The sequence below is a fragment of the Pelobates fuscus genome, chromosome 13, assembly GCF_036172605.1.
Source record: "Pelobates fuscus isolate aPelFus1 chromosome 13, aPelFus1.pri, whole genome shotgun sequence".
NCBI lineage: Eukaryota > Metazoa > Chordata > Amphibia > Anura > Pelobatidae > Pelobates > Pelobates fuscus.
In genome coordinates, this window is record NC_086329.1 from 107,254,645 (window position 1) to 107,273,482 (window position 18,838).

The following is an 18,838-nucleotide window of genomic DNA, read 5'->3' on the forward strand; positions in this document are numbered from 1 at the left end:
AAAACCTGTTCATTGACCTAGCTGAAAGTATTGCCGGTAGTCTTAATGTTACCAACTGCTATGTGTGTGGAGGTACTAACATGGGAGACCAATGGCCTTGGGAAGCAAAGGAGGTAATGTCCGGTTCTGAGGCAGTTGACCAACTAATATCTACACAAGCCGATTATCATTTGAGTGTTAGAGGTAAATCTGAGTGGAGATTAAAGACCTCCATCATAGGTTATGTTTGCATAGCAAGGAAAGGAATAATGTATAATACTTCTGTAGGAGAATTAACTTGTCTAGGGCAAAAAGCTTATGATGATGATACTAAAAATACAACTTGGTGGTCGGCTTCAAATGTCTCAGAACCATCTAACCCGTTTGCTAGATATGCCAGTTTAAAGGATGTGTGGTTTGATTTATCCATCACATCTACCTGGAGAGCCCCAGCAAATTTGTACTGGATCTGTGGTAAGAAAGCCTATTCGGAGTTGCCACAGGACTGGGAAGGGGCATGTGTGTTGGGTATGCTCAAACCATCCTTCTTCTTGTTACCGATTGAAACAGGTGAGACTTTAGGTGTTAAAGTGTATGATGTGAATCATAGGAAGAAAAGGGGACCCTTAGAGATAGGCACCTGGGAAGATAATGAATGGCCTCCCCAGCGTATCATAGATTATTATGGGCCAGCCACGTGGGCAGAAGATGGTACCTTTGGTTATAGAACCCCAATTTATATGCTCAACCGTATTATAAGATTACAGGCGGTGGTTGAGATTATTACTAATGAGACCTCACAAGCACTCAATCTTCTAGCGAAGCATAATACCAGGATGAGGACAGCAGTGTACCAAAATAGATTAGCCTTGGATTACCTTTTGGCAGTAGAGGGAGGTGTATGTGGGAAGTTTAACCTGAGCAATTGCTGTCTTCAAATAGATGACGAAGGGCAAGCAATAGCTGAGCTTACTAGCCATATGGTTAAACTAGTGCATGTGCCTACTCAGGTATGGAAAGGGTATAATCCAAGTAGTTGGTTTGGTAGCTGGTATGAGTGGTTTGGAGGGCTTAAGGCAGTGGTAGGTGGAGTCCTACTGATTTTACTGTTGTGTCTACTCCTACCGTGTCTTATACCCTTAGTAGTTAGGTCTGTGCAAAGCCTGATAGGAAGTATAGCAGAGAGGAAGGCTGCTGCACAGATAATGGCGATATATAAGTATAAGGCTCTAGATCAAGGAGAACCAATGCAGGAAGATGAGTGTTAAAAGATTCACATCATAAGATAAGTTTGGTCTGGTTCATGGTAACCTGAGGTATATGCAAACCAAGGTTAAGTGATGCCTCAAGTAATTGTGAAATATCAGAGGCATCAAAGGGGGGAATGTGATGTAATTCCAGTAAAATACAAGTTTAGCAGGCTAAGATTGCCACAAGGCATATGTATGTATATGTGTTTGTAGTATCAGTTAGTTAATTACACGTAGCTAAGATACTGTTATCACTGTACTGACCAGGTGCAGGAATGTAAGAACTGGAATTACGCGTCCCTCTCCTTTGTATCAGATGAGCCACGTGGTTAGACCGGATGGATGAGTTTAGACTCTATTTATTAAATAGGTTAAGGGTATGTGTGGGTGTAGTTAATTGTGGGAGGAGCTACAGTGCTATATAAGGAATGTACTCTATGTATTCAGTACTCAGACTTTGCTGTATTTTGGTGACGCTAGTCCCTCTGAGTCCCGATCGGTGATCCAATAAAGAATCTCTTCCTTCCTGAAGAAACCTGTGTCCATCTCTCTGTGCTTGGCTTCCGTCAGTTTCTCCGGTATCAATTATACAGTCTGTGAGGGGTTATATTATGTTTATAGTTTATTATACACAATGTGTGAGGGGTTATATTATGTTTATAGTTTATTATACAGTGTGTGAGGGGTTATATTATGTTTATAGTTTATTATACAGTCTGTGAGGGGTTATATTATGTTTATAGTTTATTATACAGTCTGTGAGGGGTTATATTATGTTTATAGTTTATTATACACAATGTGTGAGGGGTTATATACTGTTTATTATACACAGTCTGTGAGGGGTTATATTATGTTTATAGTTTATTATACAGTCTGTGAGGGGTTATATTATGTTTATAGTTTATTATACACAATGTGTGAGGGGTTATATACTGTTTATTATACACAGTCTGTGAGGGGTTATATTATGTTTATAGTTTATTATACAGTGTGTGAGGGGTTATATTATGTTTATAGTTTATTATACAGTGTGTGAGGGGTTATATTATGTTTATAGTTTATAATACAGTGTGTGAGGGGTTATATTATGTTTATAGTTTATAATACAGTGTGTGCGGGGTTATATTATGTTTATAGTTTATTATACACAATGTGTGAGGGGTTATATACTGTTTATAGTTTATAGTTTATTATACAGTCTGTGAGGGGTTATATTATGTTTATAGTTTATTATACAGTCTGTGAGGGGTTATATTATGTTTATAGTTTATAATACAGTGTGTGAGGGGTTATATTATGTTTATAGTTTATTATACAGTCTGTGAGGAGTTACTCAGTACACTAGACACGCCCACTGTCTCACTATGGCTCCTGACCTAGAATTGGGCGGGAAAGCGTCAGCCACACAAAGACATGACGCCTGGGTCAACCGATTAAAAAAACACAGCGGGCGATCTCTTCGACGGACAGTTCTGCCGACCAATCCCAATTAACTGCGCTCATACTTCCCTCCAATCCGCGGGCGCCTTTTATGGAAACTATGGCACAGCCCTGGATTGGCACGCCAGCCATCCAATCAGTGCGGGCTTTGCAGAGCGCGCAGCCAATGGCGTCCCAGGAGGGGCGTTTCCCTGTGAGGGGATGCCCGTGCAGTGTAATGGAGTCTCAGTTGGTGTTCGGCCATTGAGGGAGCAGGGAGACCTGCGGAGAGCGGACCGGGCGGCCCCATACCGGCTTCCATTCGGCGTGTGACGCGTGTTTTCTCCCCGTGAGTCCATTCCCCCCGGTGTGGCCCCAGCTCCCCGCTGTGTGTGGCCCCCAGGAGCCCCGAACATGGAGATGAAGAAGCGGATCACCCTGGAGCTAAGAAACCGCTCCCCGGCTGAGGTAAGTCGGCTTCTCTGAGCAGGAGAACTCGGTGTGGGATCAGCACCCCTCACTTACCATCACCACCCTCACAAAGTTTGTCTGAAACCGGCCCCCCACTCAGGGCAGCCGGCCGGGGGGCCCCCCACTCAGGGGGACTGTATGGACTGATGATATGGGGGGGGGGGGGGGACTGTATGGACTGATGATATGGGGGGGCGGTATGGACTGATATGGGGGGGGCGGCATGGACTGATGATATGGGGGGGGCGGCATGGACTGATGATATGGGGGGGGCGGCATGGACTGATGATATGGGGGGGGCGGCATGGACTGATGATATGGGGGGGGGCGGCATGGACTGATGATATGGGGGGGGCGGCATGGACTGATGATATGGGGGGGGCGGCATGGACTGATGATATGGGGGGGGGCGGCATGGACTGATGATATGGGGGGGGGCGGCATGGACTGATGATATGGGGGGGGCGGCATGGACTGATGATATGGGGGGGGGGCGGCATGGACTGATATGGGGGGGGGCGGTATGGACTGATGATATGGGGGGGGGCGGTATGGACTGATGATATGGGGGGGGCGGCATGGACTGATATGGGGGGGGGCGGCATGGACTGATATGGGGGGGGCGGTATGGACTGATGATATGGGGGGGGCGGCATGGACTGATATGGGGGGGGCGGCATGGACTGATGATATGGGGGGGGGCGGCATGGACTGATGATATGGGGGCGGCGGCATGGACTGATGATATGGGGGCGGCGGCATGGACTGATGATATGGGGGGGGCGGCATGGACTGATGATATGGGGGCGGCGGCATGGACTGATGATATGGGGGGGGCGGCATGGACTGATGATATGGGGGGGGCGGCATGGACTGATGATATGGGGGGGGCGGCATGGACTGATGATATGGGGGGGGCGGCATGGACTGATATGGGGGGGGGCGGTATGGACTGATATGGGGGGGGGGCGGTATGGACTGATATGGGGGGGGCGGTATGGACTGATATGGGGGGGGGCGGTATGGACTACTGATATGGGGGGGGGCGGTATGGACTGATGATATGGGGGGGGGGCGGTATGGACTGATGATATGGGGGGGGCGGCATGGACTGATGATATGGGGGGGGCGGCATGGACTGATGATATGGGGGGGGGCGGCATGGACTGATGATATGGGGGGGGCGGCATGGACTGATGATATGGGGGGGGCGGTATGGACTGATGATATGGGGGGGCGGCGGCATGGACTGATATGGGGGGGGCGGCGGCATGGACTGATGATATGGGGGGGGCGGTATGGACTAATGATATGGGACGGTGGATAAAGTGTTCCACTAAATGTATTGTCTTTATCATGGGTAATACAGCTGTGTATACATTGTATATGTATTGCTGAGGGGGGACATTGAACTTGTTCTCTCCCACCTCTGCTGTCTGCCATACTGGGGAAGTCTGAGTGTCCTGTTATATTAAATGTCTCTATCTGTATAGACTGTACATCCATTGCTGAGGGGGACATTGAACTTGGCCTCTCTTGCACTTCCTGTCTGATCTTTTAGCTGTAATGTGCGATTTATTTTTCTATTTTATTTTTTATTGTATGTATATTTACTATGATTTCTCTTATGATTATAACTGTTGGGTAGTGTTTTTGTGGGGATTACCGTGGAAGACACAATATCAATTAGTTGAATATATATATAGAATTTTTTTTTTTTTAATTTTTCATTTTTATCTATATCCTGGCATTTTGGGTAATATGTAGATTAGCTTGTGTAATCAATGCTACCTAAAAAAATTTTTTAGTGCTTCTGTTATTACATGCAGCTTTTTGTTGATGAAAGACTTAGTGTGTTGTTAATTTATAAAGTGTATTAAACATGTAAGTTATCTGGCCCTCAAATGCATGAGAATGAACGTATTGCTAATCTTTATTAAGAGCAAAACTAACCCTAAAATTGGGGCAGTTCAGCATTCTGCTCCATATTCCTTTTTATCCATGTGGTTTGGCTTCCCCCACTTGCAATGGAAATATTTATTTTGAGTCTTGCAGCAGCCCCCTGCTCTAAAGAGGGGTAATTATTTTACCCTCTGTTTTAAAACAGGACTGTGTTAACTTCTAAAATGACAGCATGTGTTGTGAGCTGACCTACTGGCTAATGCTGAATGTGGCATAGATTAGATATATGGAGGGGTTCAAAAAGAACCCCTGGGCCTTAACATGCTGTCGGAATGACCATATTATGGTGCTTTAAAGGGACATCCTAAGATGTTATCCTGGCACAATGCTAAAGCTGTCCACCATGAAACTCTCCTGGATACAGTGTTGGAATGGGGTTTTAATGATTTTTTCCTTGTAGAGGCAGCAGCTTGTGTTTGAGCTATGCCTTTCAGTCCAAGCAGTGTTGGAGGCATTGCTGCCTGTCAGTACATACAATGTAAATATAATATATACACTGTGTCTGTGTTCAGTGCAGTCATTGATACATTGTTCTAGTGGCTGCCTGAAGTCCTTGTATTGTGTCCTTTTGTTGGTGCACCCTTGTCATGTCTAGGAGCCATTGTATCACTATGCACCTGTTGGCTCTATGGGTGCACGCAGCAGCTCGAAACTGAGCAGTTGGTGTCTTTCTCTTCTACAGCAGGGGACAAGCGCAAACACTGCTTAAACATATTAAAGGACCTTACTGTTTGTGATTAAACCCCGCTTAAAGAGCTTATTACCATATGTAGGGTATTCTGGTAGCCATCTATTACTGATATGGGATTTATTCCTAATACACACCCTAATTGGACTATTTCATTTTTTATATTCATATTAAACTGTTGGTTTTTGGGGGTCTCCAGAGATATAAATCGGTTGTGCCTTCAGGAAAGTTACTTTGTAGTTCCCCTTCCCCCAGGGACAAATTGTAGATCATGCTGTCACAAGAGTGTGAATCGCAAGTGGCTTTATACAGTTTGTAAATAGTTTTTTTGTTTAATCCTTCAACACTGTGCCGAATGAAGAGTTTTGCTCTGGTTTTTGACCTGCAAATAGCTGTGAAGTTGCTGTATCATGCATACTGTAGTGAGAGGAGCACATGGAAAGCAATCATGGCTGCTCTTGCGTTCAGCCTATCTAATGGCCACAGACCGATAAGGAGATTGCCTTCAGTCACCAACAGGGGAGATGGTTTGAGATCATTGGCTCCACTCCTTACGCCCTAAAGGTGGGGTTGTGTGTAAGGTCGCACCCTTTCCCTACTCCTTTTCTGGTCTTCTGCCAACTTTTCATGTGTTCTTTTTGTCTGGCTACACACATCCTAACACATCCCCACACACATTTCCTGCTACTGTTGGTTGGTACCAGTGGCTCATAGATACCATGTGTTGCAGCCTTTGGGATATTGCACATATAGACTGTAAGCTCATTTGAGCAGGGCCTTCAACCTATTGTTCATGTAAGTTTTTGTAATCGTCTCATTTATTGTTAAATCTCCCCTCTGATAATGTAAAGCGCCACGGAATATGTTGGCACTATATAAATACCAGTAATAATACATGGATGGCAAATGAGATAGATATACACACACTCTGAGATGTGAATTTAAGACGCCTTCCCTTTAAGATGTAACTTTAGACAGATTTAATGAGATTGGTCCTGTGCCATCTTTTTCCTGCCTCTTTCTGACAACCATTGTTTTATGTATTTTTATTACTTTGACAGATAAATATATTTTTCAGTATTCTCAACATAGTCCCATAATGCACATTTAATAAATCTATAGGGTCGACAACCCTTCTGTTTGAAGGCTGGTCTCCAATTTATTTCCAAGCCTATTTTTTAGCATCTTATAAAGGCTCACAAATGCACACTTATCAGTACATATCCTCTGAGCTTGCACAAGCCAGCTGGCCCTCCGTTTGTGCATTTCCTGCAGATCGTTGGTCAGTAAGGGAGTTTTGTGCAGCTGTCTTTTAGTAGTTCAGTGTCTGTCTTCACATGTGTTTTTGTGTGGTGGTCTGGTCTTGTAATAGTGACCCTGCTTTGCCTGGGCTGCTGCTGCTGGAGTGATCGTCCTGCAGCCCCCACTCTCCTGCTATCGGCAAGCACCCGCCGACAGTGACTTGTTGCTCTCAGCAGATGTTTCAGGATGTAGGTCATCTCATACAGAAATCTCCTTCCTATGCAATGGCCCCACAGTTTACAGTAGGGGGGCTTTGTTCCGATTACTGCAGGCCTGTGTTAACTCAATCCCACCAACCCTTTGCAGAGCCTTACATTGCAATCTATTACAGTAGTGTTTACAGTTTGTTTATATTCTGACATGTAATAACAGCATCAATGTGCACAATGATTAGATGTTGTAGTAGGTTTTGTGAGTGCATTTCCTGATTAGAGAAAAGGTGTTTGACGCCAGTAATTCTGCTAGCTGATGGCAGAGCTGACACAAATACATTTCCGCAGAGGGCAAATCTACCCAAGGTTGATCTGTCAAAAGTGTTGTAGTAGCTGTCCTCTGCAGTCGTCCCACTCCTCCAATTGGGAACTGAATGTTAAGCAGACCTGTGTCTTTACAGTAACAAACAGGCAGCCACCAGCAAAGGAAATAGCGATTTTATACAGACTCCTGCTTAGTATGGCATCTGTACCAAGATCCCAATACTGTATTAAAATGATTGTATCCATATAGGTTGTATTGCAGTAGAGCTTCAGGCACATAATCTACATTGATGTATATTAGCGTTCTCGTGGCAAATAAGGCACGACTGTTATGTCATGTGATTTGTCTGACATCTTCCCTGATTAGATGAAAGCTCATAGCTTATTTACATAGGTTGATATGCCTGCTTGAAGATATTTAGTTTTTATAAAGCATCCTTGTTTCACCCTGTGCCCTACACACAGAGCTTTCACGGGGAAAACAATTGTATCTGCTCATGCAAGTGAGCTGTACTTACAAGCTGATTATTTCACTTGTGTGAGCAAATTTTTATCTATATCATTGCTGACCGTGTCATTGGTGGAACTCCGGAGATCCTTATGGGGCACTAGTGAACATACACATACTATGTAGTAACACTCGACACCCCGCATAGTGAATTTAATTGGGTCACTAGTCGGCAAAACTCTAAACATTTTTAAACGGTGAGATTCGTTCTTGCTGTTTTTTTATCTTTAATATTTGCAGCTAGGAGAAAATGTCATACTCACTGATAATGGTATGCAACAAAACTAGTTAGAATAACTTTAAGAATACATAGATAATTATGTGATTACTGCAATGTGTTCATTGTGTGTAGATTTGCAGTTTAACAATGGGATTAAGGTCTTTTTAGGAGTGTTGTATATTTTAGTATTTTTTTTTTCTCTGAAAAAGTGCATGTTATCTCTGCTTAACCCCTTAAGGACCAAACTTCTGGAATAAAAGGGAATCATGACATGTCACACACGTCATTTGTCCTTAAGGGGTTAAACAGGTTCCATTAACTTGGTTTACATTGTCACTCAGACTGCCACTAGAGATGCATTGATTTGTATTCTTGAGACTAGTGTTCCTTTAAGGGACTTCATTAACAAAACTTTAAATATTGCATGAATTTACAACCTCATACTAGAAAGCTAATAACTCACGTTGACTGGCCTTTGCACTATATTGTATGTCAAATGAAAACACGTTTACTCCTATTTTATCACCTCCTCACACAGGTTTCTTTTACAAGTCAGATTTGATCCTTTAAATCTCCTGGTAGCTTTTAAATGGCGGAACACTCCTTTTACCTGGGCACAAGTTTCTTCAGTTTGGTGTGTCTCTAGAAGAAGCATTTAATTGGAGGAAATTGCTGTCGTCTTTAAAGGTGGTGCGTCTTTAAAGGAGTCTGTAGGCTATCTTTATTAAACTTACATTTTTAGCAGTAAATGGGGGTGAGCAGTGCTAATAATTTCAGGCTCCATTGGCTAGATTGAGACTTCTGGTTGGATTAGCCATTTGTTAATGTAAATATAACTCACTACAGGAACTAAAATGGGGAATTTTGCATTTAATAGGGGTCACTTCCAGCCTGAACTAGCCATATTTTACGGTTTTTGTTTTGTGGTATATTTTTGTAAAGGAGCACTTTTTATGAATTCTAGTACTGTTGAAAATGTATATGTGCATTAAATAAAATACTCTATGTTCAGATCCGGTAACCCTCCAGACATACTTTTTCCCATTCCTGTGAGGAAAATAGACGGTGTTCAATAAATCCTTAAAGGGACACTATAGTCACCAGAACTACAGCTTATTGAATTTGTTCTGGTGAGTATAATCATTCCCTTCAGGCTTTTTGCTGTAAACATGGTCTTTTCAGAGAAAATGCAGGGATACATTACAGCCTAGTGATAACTTCACTGGCCACTCCTCAGATGGCTGTTAGAGATCCTTCCTGGGTCATGGCTGCCTAAAATGCATCCAAACATTCAGTATCTCCTCCCTCTACATGCAGACACTGAACTTTCCTCATAGATTCACTGATTCAATTCATCTCTATGAGATGCTGATTGGCCAGGGCTGTGTTTGAATCATGCTGGCTCTGTCCCTGATCTGCCTCTTTGTCAGTCTCAGCCAATCCTATGGGAATGCATTGATTGGATCAGGCTACCACTTCTGATTATGTCAGCAGATCTTCAGCTTCAGGATTGAATACAGTAAGATTTTACTATATTTATGGAGGCACGAGGGATTCAGGGGGGCTAGATGGTGGCTTTAACGCTATAGGGTCAGGAATACATGTTTGTGTTCCTGACCCTATAGTGATCCCTAAGGGAATAAGAGGCACTCTCTCATTTCTCAGACATAATAGGACAAATTTGCAGCAACAACATTTTTACTACTCAAAAGACAATGTGATGGGGCATAGTGTCTTGCCTTCTTCCTGCATAAATGGAGTGCTTATTTTTTCCCCAAATTTTTTTTAAAGGCAAATATTTGTGAATTTTTATTTTTTTTTGTATTCTCCACTTTCACCAATTTATTGATGTATACACCTATATGCACTGAGACTTAATATCTCACAGTAGTCTCAGTGAGGCCGATGCATGTGTTAATTGGCTTTCTCTCTTTAGGTGACAGAGTTGGTATTGGACAATTGTCGGTCCAGCGAGATTGAAGGGTTGAGCGATGGCTACAAAGAGCTTGAGTTTCTTAGCATGGCCAACGTAGAGCTGACCTCTCTTGCAAAACTCCCCAAACTGCCTAAACTCCGTAAAGTAAGTATCCACCTTAACTATTTATCCTGATGGCTATTAGAGCTTTTCTGCAAAAAGATTGAAAGTGCAGTTTCTGAAGGTCCAAATTTTTTAAACAAATTATGGAGCAACTAACTCGTAGCAAGGATAAAATGGAAATCTGGACAGTAACCCAATTTGGAGCATACGTTATTTTGAATTTAAGGCATTCGGATCAATTGTGGGACTCTGTTTAGTCAAAAGTAACTCTGGTACTGATTTTCAAATTTAAAAAAAATCTGTGGCATAATTTTGTGATCTTTTGGTTTTGTCCAAAACCACGTAGTTTACTCAAAAAGCCAACATTATCCAGATACTATTTGCCGTAACTGGCCAGACCTTCAGAGCTCATCCACTTGGCCTCGCAGGGCTTAGATTCCACTTGTTGTAATTTACCTCCTTGGGTTATGGTTTGGGAGACACTATGAGCAGATTCCTGTGGCCAAGATTTCTCCCTATCCCTGTGTTTCTGAATACAATAATGGTGCTCTCCTAATTTGTTTTTTCTTACCTCCTAGTTAGAGCTCAGTGATAACAGCATTTCTGGTGGCCTGGATGTACTGGCAGAAAGGTGTCCTAACCTTACTTACCTCAACTTGAGTGGAAACAAGATTAAGGATCTGAGCACAGTGGAAGCCCTTGTAAGTGTTTCTCATTCTCTTCCATGGATCACGTGTTTATATATTCTTTTACACCATGGCCTCTGCATCAGTGCACACTAATTTTGTATAACTTGGTGGGCTTAGTGGTCCTAAACATCATGCTTTTATTTTATCTACAACACTCTCACTATGAACATTACGCTTTATTGCTCACATAGCACAGCAGTCTCCTGCTAGACCGTGGCTACTTAGTTTGTCAATAGAGTAGAAGGATCTCATCTGCAGTGGTGTTACTTGCTTGTCATTTTTATAGGACGCTTTATTTTCCCCTCCTATTTAGACAAATTTAAAAAATTTAAAGAGCTTGGACCTTTTCAACTGTGAGGTCACAAACCTTGACGATTACAGAGAAAATATCTTCCAGCGGCTTCCACAGATCACGTACCTGGATGGGTTTGATCAGGACGATAATGAGGCTCCCGACTCTGAAGAGGATGAGGATGATGAAGGTGGAGTTTAAAAAAAAAAAAAAAAAAAATATATATATATATGTGTGTGTGTGTGTGTGTGTGTGTATATATGTATATATGAAATATTTAATTATAGTCTTACATTCTGTGTTGGCCTTCTGAAAAGTATTAATACATATTTACTGTATGCCGTTCACAAAGTCAGCATACCAAACGCTCTTCTTTGAAATAAAGTCCAACTTTCTATTGACGCAACGTTGGCGAACCCGTAATTTCAGAAGTACTAAATCAGTTGGGGGGGGGGGGATGGAGACTTGGGGTTTTTTTTGTTTGTTTTTTTTGTTTTTGTTATTTTAGTGAAAGACCCTTTTCCTTTCGGACTGGTTTTGCTGCCACTAGAAACTGATGCCTTATCAGACCGGTTTTATGAAATATTTTTTTTTTGTCTGGCTCTCTGTTGAACATGTCATTATTTTGTAGAAGTGGAAGGCTATGAGGATGAAGAGGATGAAGCTGGGCCTCCAGGTGAATATGAAGAGGAAGATGATGACGAGGCTGAATCAGATTTAGGAGAAGAGGAGGAGGAGGAGGAGGAAGAAGTTGGGCTGTCCTATTTAATGAAAGATGAAATTCATGTAAGTTGTTTTTTTTTTTTTAATGTGTGTGTGTATGTGTATATATATATATGAAACATGGGGGGATGGTTGCACTCACCTAAACATGCTTAAATGGGGTGCTGCTGGGGGCCATATTATACAATAAACAATACACAAGATCCAGCGCACTCTCCTATCTACTAAACAGCAACTTCAATGTTGACAGATTTTATTAGTTTGTAAAAGTTTTTTTTAAAAACACCTAATCTAGGCAAAAAAATGGGGATTTAGTTACATTATATGATCATACATTGCATAAGCCTGCCACAACGTCAATGTACCCCATCTTTGGCAGGTCCTACTCTCACATATATATAGAGTGTGTGTGTGTGTAAACAAAATGTGAGTCTGCAGCAAGATTAGGGTGGAATATTGTTGGAGCTAGTGAAGTCAAGCTAGTCACATACTACACATTCTAGAGGAGTCCTTTTCCTGGTCATATTGCTCATGTGACTATTTTGTGATTGTAAACAATGGTAAAATCGTCCAGATAAAAGAGCAAAATAATCTGAGGAATAAAGTAATAAAAAGACTGAATATTTTACGCTGTCCCTCCTGTTTGTGTTATCCCTTGAACCGCTAGCATACACAATCCGCAAGAACACAAAAATCAGGGGAATACAGATAAAGCACGAGGAATACAAATTGGCCATGTTTGCGGATGATGTCCTAATATCCATGACTCGGCCTACGCAATTCCTACCACATCTCATGCACACTTTACATAACTTTGGACAAATCTCGTATTACAAACTGAATCAAGCTAAGACCCAAGCACTCCCAATCCGACTGCCGACCACAACTGCGGCTACATTGAAAACCCACTTCTCCTTCGACTGGAGACACTCTCACATCACATATCTAGGGGTCAAAATTGCTACTACTCCTAGAACAGCCATGCATAACATATCCACACTCCCTCAAATGTGTAAGCAACTTTTACATAAATGGAAAGATGTGCAGATCACATGGCTAGGCAGGATAAATACTGTCAAAATTATACTACCGAAATTACTATAAGTTTTCAGAATGTTGCCACTGCCTCTCACCGTCGCTGAGCACTCAAATTCAGAAATTATCGGTTTTTGTGTGGGAAAATAAAAAACCTTGTATTCCCCTATCCCTGCTGCAAACCCTGGTTAGCTTAGGAGGATTGGGCTTCCCTAATGTTCTACAGTAACATAAGGCTGCAGTATTAGAAGCAGCTATTAAATTACATGCTCCGAAAAATACACTACCGTGGGTTGACACGGAGAATGAATACGGTACAGGAAGCTCAGCTATACACTATATGTGGACACCCTTAACAGCCTACGAGACAAATCCCAAGCACTATTACCCCTTACCAAGGCCACCATACAAGTTTGGGATCAGTTACACCGCTTGCAAGCGACTAATAACAAATTCCTAAAATGGGCACCCATAGGGGCACTACAATCTATATCTCCATGGTTATCGTTAGTAAAATGGTCGGAACTGGGAATTACCCATATTAATGACCTATGTTCACAAAGGGACAACATACCCTTCCCAGATTTACAAGCCGCATATAGTCTCCCACCATCCTTCATCTTCCCATATGTTCAACTAAAGAGCATAATCAAAGAGCCAGTAATACTTACACCACAACTTGCAGATAACTCCAGCAAAGAGGTTGGCGCTGTATGACAGATGCCGTAAGGCCCCAGTCAAGGCCCGTTCCCTAAACATTTAAATACATAAAGGGAATCAACACAGTAAAGGAGGAGACTATATTTAAAAGAAGAAAAACTACCACAACAAGAGGACATAGTCTTAAATTAGAGGGACAAAGGTTTACAAATAATATCAGGAAGTATTACTTTACTGAGAGGGTAGTGGATGCATGGAATAGCCTTCCAGCTGAAGTGGTAGAGGTTAACACAGTAAAGGAGTTTAAGCATGCGTGGGATAGGCATAAGGCTATCCTAACTATAAGATAAGGCCAGGGACTAATGAAAGTATTTAGAAAACTGGGCAGACTAGATGGGCCGAATGGTTCTTATCTGCCGTCACATTCTATGTTATCCCTCAGTTATGCAGCCCTAAGACATAATGACACGATGCCAGACTTCTCCTTTATGGCAGTGGAATAAGGAACAAGCTATTCGCTTGACTAAAGATCAGTGGTTGCGATCAATCTTAGCGCTAAAAGGTATCACATCCTACTACTCACATGTAGAAGCACACAAAAAATTGATTTATAGAAGGTATCTCACACCTGATAAACTTAACAAAATATATCCACTGTCCTCAGCACAATGCTGGAGGTGCGAACAGAACAGAAGTACAATGAGTCACATATGGTGGCACTGCTCGAATATACAACCGTTGTGGACGGAGGTCCAGACGATCTGTAACTCCTTAGGGGTCCTACAGGGTAAGATCACACCTGAGAGGTCTATTTCTTCTAATGCCTATGACCACCCCTTACCAAGATAGACAGCTAATGATCATTGTAATCTTGGCAGCACGTAATCTCCTAGCATATCACTGGAAGCAGAAAGAATGCCCACCGTCACAGCTATTGTATAGTAAAATACGACAATACCTTGGGTATGAGCAATTATCTACAGATAAGCCTAAACATAGAAATGCCACACACAATAATTGGCACAAATGGATAACTTTTGACACACTGTCAGTACCATAGCTTAGAACTTACTTCCCACATAGGTGCTGGTCAACCAGATAGAAGGGAAGAACAGTATAGCAGACACGATAATGGGGAGCAGCACAAGTAAACATATATAAACTCAGCAGCAACAATGACCAAAGGGCGACCACCCTCAGTTGTAGGGTTGAATTGTCCAACCTTCGACGGAGGAACAACCTGCGGGCAATCATGCAGCTGTGCTCTTTAGACAGGAGTCGTTCCTCAATAACACATTTCACCTGTAACACTATACTGTTAGGAATGGTATATAACTAGAATGCCACTAAATACAAAGTCAGGTCTTGTAGTTCTGAAATATGCTGACATTGTGAATTGAAATGTATTGGAGTATGTGTTTTTTTGGTGTGTACTTGACTTTTACCTTTTATCCCCCCACCCCTCTTCGATTCTGTACCCCAATTGTTATGAAAAATTCAATAAAATTACAATTTGGGGGGGAAAAAAGACCACTGAATATTTTGGTGCACATTAGAAAGTCTCCAATGTATAACACTCTATTTATGCAGATTTATAAGAAATTATCACGTGCACAATCCTAGAGCAACAATCCTTATAGGTAACCCTCATTGTCTGTGAGCAATCACTTTCAAGTAAATTTGCCTTAATTACTAGTATTACACACTATAGATGCAGTGCCAGAGGATGTACTTCTGATAACATCCACTTTGTACGGCAGACGGGAAGGTTTCTTACATGGGGAATACTGAAGACTTTATAATATCTTCCCTATTTACAATCACACACGTCAGTTTACCGAATTAACAGGATTTCTTTTATCACATCAGGATGAGGAAGACGACGATGATTATGTTGAAGATGGTGGCGAAGGAGAGGAAGACGAGGAGGAAGAAGGTACATGAAATTAAAGATTGAGGGAAACTTTGAGTCTGATATTCATATTTTGTATGAGATGCAAGCCTCAGCCTCCTGTAGTCAGGAAAGCGCATCTTGTAACAGATCTCCTCGTACTACAGGACGTCTGGCAATGGGCACCAGCTCACCATGTGCTTTGCAGCATTTAACGATCCTGAACGTGTTGGTGCTATAAATTGCAGAATATTAGCAGCTTCCTGTGGACTCATTGTTGCTCGTCTTTATCACTAAAAATGACCACAGCAAATGTTAAGGAATTAAAAAAGGGGGGGGGGGGGGGAATAACTGTAGTTAAACATTTGCAAGATGTTTGGCTAGTACACAGTTAAGATGCATTGTAATCCTGTAGTCTTGTATTTAAATCTGTGAAGTTAAATCATTAAATTAAAGGGACTCACCAGTGCCAGGAAAACAAACAGTTTTCCTGGCACAGCAGGTTCCCTTTCCCTCCCACCCCCATCCCAGGTTGCTGCAGGGGTTAAAACCCCTTCAGTGACTTACCTGTATCCAGCGCTGATGTCCCTCAGTGCTGGTTCAGGGCCCGCCCACACTGCTCCCCCGGTGGGGAGGCCTATTGCGCATGCGCGACCGGGGAGACCTCATTAACCCTGCAATGTAATTATAACAGTTTATGAAAACTGCAATATTTACAGTTGCAGGGTTAAGGGTAGTGGGAGTTGGCACCCAGACCACTCCAATGGGCAGAAGTGGTCTGGGTGCCTGGAGTGTCCCTTTAAGTTTGCTGTCAGGAACACTTGTTTTAAGCTTCCCTGCACTAGGGGAGGAGAGGGCAACTTAATGATCTCTCAACTATGATTCTGTCAGCCTGTCTTGGAGATATGCCAGTTCTAATATTCCCTGCTGGTTTAGTTTTGGGAGGGATGTCTGACAGATTTCTATCCTCTCAACCAGGTTTTAAACTTCTGGTCCCCAACTTATGTTTAATGCCACTAATGGTGTCAGCTGTGCAACCATGTTTACAATAAGCGGTTTTCAAACTATACAGAGTATCATCAAGGCATTGAAGGATTCATGGAGAATTAAATTATTAATAAGGAAGGTGCAGTAAACAAATGTTCCATGTTCCAAATGTTCCATTTGCCTTTTGAGCACCGCGTGCACATAATTTCTTTTAGAAGCTCCTCAATCTGTAACTTTTTTTTTTCCATAGATGAAGAGGAAGCTGCTGCTGACCAGGGAGAAAAGAGGAAACGGGACCCCGAAGATGAAGGGGATGAAGATGAAGATTAAAGCAATTTTGTGTGTGTGTGAAGTGTGAAAGACTAGGACCAGTCCCTTTTCTGAGCCCTGGGGTTGATGCTAGAATACAGATCTGTATGTCTTTACATGTAAAATAGATGTCCCTACAGAATTTAACATGTAACTTTTTATAGGAAAGCTGTGGTTTTACAATTTTTGTGCCCTTTTTATCATTCCAAATAAGATGTAAGATCCTCTTAGTAATCTATAGAAATGTCCTTCTTGCCCACATGTAATGCAATCCCTGTTCTGGAGGGCTTCCCCATCATGCATTGCAGGCTTGTTTGGGAATTACAGCATTTGTCATTGGTGTTCAGATGTGAAGTGTTTTTTTCCCCTTATAACTTAAAGGTTTAAAAAAACAACAAAAAAAAAAACAACATAAAGACTATGCTGAATGACTTCTGGACACCACAATGATGCTTTATACTTATGGGGCTGCCCCATTGTAGTTTAATGCATTTGACACAAAATGTGTGGTTCTAGCACCCTTTATTTTATTTGTTTAGGCAGGGTATGCTTCAGCTCTTAAACTTTTTTGGCTGTCATTGCCGTTGATTTTAATAGGTAAATTTCTTATCTTTGCGATAAAAAGGTTTGATATTTTGGAGTTACTCACTAACCAATGCATTAACCAATGCATTGCTCTCCCAACTCCATCGAATGCTGGCCCTGTTTAGACTATTAATCACTGCTGGCAATCAGTCTAAAAATGATTAGAATGAGATCCACATAGGTAAAATATCTATGAAATGCTCTGTGTACTAAAATGTACTTTTTATTTTAACCCTTCAAACTCGAGATGTGAGCTATTTAAAATACATGCTTTGGCAATCACTCATTTTATTATGAAAGCCTAAATAAACAGAAGACTCTTGCCATGCCCAAACCATGTATTCATCTTGCTGACTCATTTGAATCTGAATTATCCTCACTCCCTTGTGTTGGCAAACACACCATTACTCCCTGGAATAGATCTCTACATGCTGGCGGGCAGCAAACGAAAACGGCTGCCTTACAATTCATGTGCTGCCGGTATGAGCGCAGTTCATTCAGAAAGGATCACAAACTGCATTGATTACATTTAGAGCCAACGCTTTCTAAACGATTTATCAGCTCGCAGATGTGTCGGTAAAATGCAGTTGATCTGATGGAGCTCGGCTCTTGCTTATTTAGCTGCCAACATGAGTTTACTCTGCCAGCTTCTTTCATTATCTTATTTTTGGTATTTTCCTCATTGCGCAGATGCTTACCCTTTTTATATAAAACATTCAGTGTATTAAGGCAATATTTTTTTTATTCTGTCTCTAGGAAAGCTAATCATGATGGTGTAACTGTGGGATCATAATATGAACGGTGCATTGAGAATGGATGATTATTTTTGTTTGCACCCAGTGATTATCTACAAATGTTGTCCTATCATCTGGCATTATATCAGCAGCTATTGTTTAACCCTTTCTATTATGAAGTTGGGGGACGGTAGGACACCACCTGAATCTTAGGGTGTCCTGGAAAGTAAAGCTTGTATTTTTGTTTCAGTACATGTAGATGGCCCATTATTTAATGGAAATTAAAATTCTGCTTGGACACAAACTACATTTTACCTAATAATGAAGCTACAAATATATAATATACCATCACACTCAGCTTGCACCTATGTTGCTCCTTTGTTATACACATTTCATCGCACATTGACACACATATCGGTAACTGTGCATGCCTGTGTTTGACTGTGACTGTCGTGTTATGTAGGTACAGCTTGAGGTTTGCAATGAAGACTTTTTTTATTTATATATATATATATATATATATATATCTGAAACGTCGGCAATGGGCTGCTCCCAGTTTAAATGTGTATACATGATTCTGGGGTATGGGAACATTAGGAATAGTGTATACAAGAATTGCC

General features: G+C 41.8%; 1 protein-coding gene across 1 annotated transcript; it reads left to right on the forward strand.

Annotated features, from left to right (window-relative positions):
* The first annotated feature begins 2,851 nt into the window (after nucleotides 1-2,851).
* On the forward strand, nucleotides 2,852-18,575 carry ANP32E (acidic nuclear phosphoprotein 32 family member E). Its single transcript, XM_063440450.1, has 7 exons — nucleotides 2,852-3,116; nucleotides 10,212-10,355; nucleotides 10,892-11,014; nucleotides 11,316-11,484; nucleotides 11,926-12,080; nucleotides 15,582-15,648; nucleotides 16,841-18,575. The coding sequence occupies exons 1-7, from the start codon at nucleotides 3,063-3,065 to the stop codon at nucleotides 16,918-16,920; spliced, it is 792 nt and encodes a 263-aa protein (XP_063296520.1). The 5' UTR covers nucleotides 2,852-3,062; the 3' UTR covers nucleotides 16,921-18,575.
* The last annotated feature ends 263 nt before the right edge of the window (nucleotides 18,576-18,838 follow it).

Excerpts from the sequence above, each read along its gene's own strand:
- ANP32E (XM_063440450.1), top strand. The coding sequence starts at position 3,063 with ATGGAGATGAAGAAGCGGATCACCCTGGAGCTAAGAAACCGCTCCCCG. Across the intron at positions 3,117-10,211 it reads GAAACCGCTCCCCGGCTGAG|GTGACAGAGTTGGTATTGGA; the intron begins GTAAGTCGGCTT and ends TTCTCTCTTTAG. Across the intron at positions 11,485-11,925 it reads AGAGGATGAGGATGATGAAG|AAGTGGAAGGCTATGAGGAT; the intron begins GTGGAGTTTAAA and ends ATTATTTTGTAG.